The sequence below is a fragment of the Bidens hawaiensis genome, unplaced genomic scaffold (assembly GCF_021521415.1).
Source record: "Bidens hawaiensis isolate Kalapana, Puna unplaced genomic scaffold, B.hawaiensis_p1.1 tig00037570_1, whole genome shotgun sequence".
Taxonomy (NCBI): domain Eukaryota; kingdom Viridiplantae; phylum Streptophyta; class Magnoliopsida; order Asterales; family Asteraceae; genus Bidens; species Bidens hawaiensis.
In genome coordinates, this window is record NW_027496552.1 from 153,852 (window position 1) to 158,221 (window position 4,370).

The 4,370-nt window shown below is 45.7% G+C and overlaps 1 protein-coding gene across 1 annotated transcript; it reads left to right on the forward strand.

Moving 5' to 3' along the window:
* The first annotated feature begins 340 nt into the window (after nt 1-340).
* Nucleotides 341-2,038, forward strand: LOC143589447 (uncharacterized). Its single transcript, XM_077070203.1, has 2 exons — nt 341-1,116; nt 1,252-2,038. The coding sequence occupies exons 1-2, from the start codon at nt 341-343 to the stop codon at nt 2,036-2,038; spliced, it is 1,563 nt and encodes a 520-aa protein (XP_076926318.1).
* Nucleotides 2,039-4,370: the final 2,332 nt, after the last annotated feature.

Sequence of the window (4,370 nt, forward strand, 5' to 3'; positions counted from 1 at the left end):
GGCGGAACATGAATTAAAAGTTAATTCAGCCTTTAGCCCGGTAGTGCAAAAAAGAAGAAGAATGGGGCCAGATCAAGCGAAAGCCTACGATGAACAAGTCCAACAGCTGGTAAATGCGGGCATAACCCACGAAATTCAATACCAAACATGGGTAGCCAACCCAGTGATGGTACCCAAGGCAAACGGCCAATGGCGCATGTGCATCGATTTTAAGGATCTCAACAAAGCTTGCCCAAAAGACTGCTACCCTTTGCCAGAAATCGATCTTAAAATGGACGCATAGGTACCCTTTCAGTTCAGATGTTTCTTAGACGCATACAAAGGGTACCATCAGATCCACATGGCGGTAAAATACCAAGACAAGACGGCGTTCCGAACAAACAGCAGAACATATTGTTATAAGATGATGCCATTAGGCCTCAAGAACGCCGGATCTACCTACCAGCGGTTGATGGACAAAGAGTTCAAGCCTCAAATCGGGAGAAATTTAGAAGTCTACATGGATGATTTGGTCATAAAAAGTAAGACGGAGGCAACCATGTTGAAAGATATTGAGGAGACCTTCAAAATGTTAAGGTCAATTAGCATGAAGCTCAACCCAGGAAAATGTTCCTTCGGAATGGAAGAAGGGAAATTCTTGGGGGTGATCGTAAAGAATGGTGGCTTCAAAGCCAACCCAGAAAAACTGGAAGCCGTGTTGAAAAAGCCTTCACCAAAATCTGTCAAGCAAGTACAAACACTTAACGGCCGTTTAGTCGCGCTGAACAGATTTTTGTCTAGTCATGCTGAAAAATCTTTTCCATTCGTCTCAACCGTGAGAAACTGCCTCAAAAAATCCCAGCTTCGTTGGACAGAAGAAGCAGAAACAACATTCCAAGAAATCAAGTCGCGCCTAGAAGAACTACCAACGCTAACAGCCCCTAAAGCTGGAGAGCCGCTGATAGTATACCTAGCGGCGTCAGAAAGAACAGTCAGCGCAGTCTTGATGGTGGAAAGAAATGGAATTCAAACGCCTATTTATTACATAAGCCGCACCCTAGCATATGCAGAAACAAGATACTCCACCTTGGAAAAGCTGGTCTTATCCCTGGTTCAGACGGCACGACGCTTGAGAAGGTACTTTCAAGGTCACCCAATAAATGTTCTCACCAACTTTCGCCTACAAAATGTACTGAGCAAGCCAGAATTGTCTGGGAGGCTTGCAAAATGGGTGATAGAATTGTGAGAACACGCCATTGAATACAAACCAAGGCCAGCGATCAAAGGCCAGGTTTTGGCTGATTTCATCGCGGAAATTCCTCAAGAAAAAGAGGAAGAATGCCGAAGAGAGATCGAACCCCCTGTTGATCAACGAAAAGATGAAATCTGGAAGTTGTTTACAGACGGAGCTTCTAATGATGAAGGTGCGGGCGCGGGCCTAAAAATAACCAACCCAGAAGGACAACATTTCACGTACGCAATTAGCCTAGAACTCAAAAGTACAAACAATGAGGCGGAGTACGAGGCGTTGTTGGCAGGGTTAAGAATCGCGAAGAAATTAGGAGCCCGCCACTTAGAAGCACACGTGGATTTAATGCTAGTGGCAAACCAGATCGAAGGATCCTACGATGCAAAAGATGACAAAATGGCGTCGTATTTAGCACAAGCCAAAGTGCTAATGGCAGCCTTCGTTACATGTAAGGTGAAGCACGTCAAACGAAGCGAAAACAAGAAGGACGACGCCTTAAGCAAATTTGCGTCGGTAGGGTTCGAACATCTCGCAAAAGACGTCTGCATCGAAGTTCTGAAAACACCTTCAACAATGAACAGAGAAGTTTTCGTGTGTTCAGTGGCCGAGACAAGCTGGATGACACCAATCATCCACTACCTCGAGAGGGGTATTTTTCCAGAAAAGAAAGCGGAAGCCCAAAAGATCCGCCACAAAGCCTTGAACTACACAATCCAAGATGGCATCTTGTACAAGCAATCATATTTAGGGCCACTTCTCAAATGCGTAGATCCGCCAGGACGCAAATTATCTGTTGAAGGAAATTCATGAAGGAATATGTGGTGTACATGCGGGTCCAAGAATGGTGGTCTCCAAGATAATGAATACGGGATACTATTGGCCAGGCATGCATGTAGACGCCGAGAAAGAACTAAGGAGATGCAGCGCATGTCAACGCCATGTACCAAATACCCTGCGCCCAAAGAACGCCATGATCCCAGTAACAGCCTCTTGGCCATTCCAGAAATGGTCAATTGATATAACGGGACCATTTCCAGAGGCGCCAGGGTGGGTGAAGTTTCTCATTGTGGCAATCGATTACTTCACAAAATGGGTTGAAGCAAAGCCGGTAGCAACAATCAACGCAGCCAGCGTTAAAAAGTTCATATGGGAGTTAATCATCTGTCCTTTTAGACTACCAATGAATCTAGTAAGTGATAATGGAACACAATTTGCTGATCAACACATCCAACGATGGCTAAAAGAGCTCAATATCACGCAAACATTTACTTCCGTCGCTCACCCACAAGGAAATGGTGAAGTAGAACGCGCCAACAGAACCATTGTGAGCGGAATCAAGAAAAGTTGGCAAATCACAAGTCAGGATGGGTGGATCAACTACCCCACGTCCTATGGGCCATACGAACGCAAAGAAATACAAGTAACGCAGAAATGTCGTTCAGCCTAACGTATGGTACCGAATCAATGATTCCCGCTGAAATCGGCGTACCATCACCAAGGGTCGCATTGCAAAACGACAATGAGGTGGAAAGACGCCTGGACCTAATGCTCCTGGAAGAACGTCGAGAGTTGGACGCAATCAGAGAACAAAATTACAAACGCCAACTACAAAAATACTATGACGCGAAAGTAAAAGTTTGTGAGTTCAATGCCGGAGATTACGTCCTTCGCAACAACGAGGCAACAAGAGCGCACGCGCAAGGCAAACTAGCACCATCTAGGGAAGGCCCTTATCAAATTAAAAAAATATTGGGAAAAGGTGCCTATATCCTGATGCAACTCGATGGCTCACCAATTCCTAAAACATGGAATAGCGCAATTGCGAAGATGTTATATGTAAATCGATTCCAAAGTTGTAAACACATGCCAAGGGTCAAAACAAATTTGAATGGAAACGATACTCCGCATTTCACAAAAGAAAAAGTTCATTGAATTTATATACAGATAATTACAAGCGGGTACCAACACCCGCGAAACAAAAAAAAATTACAACTATACAACAAAGATAGCCTGGTCAACATCGTTAATGATGTTGCCTGACCGGTCAACAACAACAGCGTTATCTCCTTGGTCACCACCAGATGTGGCGGACGGACCAGCCAATGAAGGCTCTAGCAGCTTCCTTAACATCTGCACGCCATTTTCTTCCTTAGCGTACACAACAACCGCCTAAAGAATGGGAAACGTAAGAGCATCATATTCCGCCTTAGCGGCGGCGTACTCCGCTTCCACATCAATAGCTTGAAAAACATAGGCTTCAGGAGGAAGATTGTCACGTAGATGCGTCACCGCATCCTGAAAGCCAATTTTGTGACCAAGTTGCCGGGAAACAGTAACAAGGGCTCCAACGCATCGCGTTAAGTCATCATCGGTGATGATACGCTGGGAAACCTACATAATAAAGCGTCAGTATAACAAAAAAAAGATATAAATATATTCACAGCATACCTTGCAGATGGCGTGTTTCAACAACCAGTCGCGGTCGGCAGCGGCACATTCAGCAGTTAAGGCTTTACTGGTCTCCTCATTAGAGACCAATGTATCAGCCAGCCTGCCCGCATCCGCCTTCCTTGACTCAGCTTTCGCCTCCAACTCCTCAATACGCTTGCGAAAAGCAGCGTTTTCACACTCGAGTTTGGCGAAGCCTCTTTGGCAGAAAGAGCACGGTTGCGTGCTTCCGCAAGATCAGCGTTAGACTTCTTGCAAGCAACCTCAAACTCCATATAACGAGCAACCTACTCACGGGCAGATTCTGCCAACTCTGCCTCAACATTCGCCAATTTTGCTTCAGCATCAATCAGAGCTTGGCGTTGCTCCGATGACTCTTTACCCACCTTCCAGGCGACAGCCTCAGCATCTTTCACCAGTTGCTCCATCTCTCTCATCCGGGAACTTGCATCGATCTTTTCCTCTTGAAGAGCACGGTTCTCGCGCAACAATTCAGCGAAACTGGAGAAAGCTTGGACTTGGTGAAAAGCAGCATCAGAATACAAACTATTCCGAGGCTGGATTTTGCGAGCAATACGCTCGCCACGAGGAACAACATGCTTCAAAAAATCTGTACAAATGGCCGGGTCCTCAAAATTGGTGCCGCAAGTAACCTTCCATCGGGGGCGAAAAACTTGATTCGCCTCCATAGAGT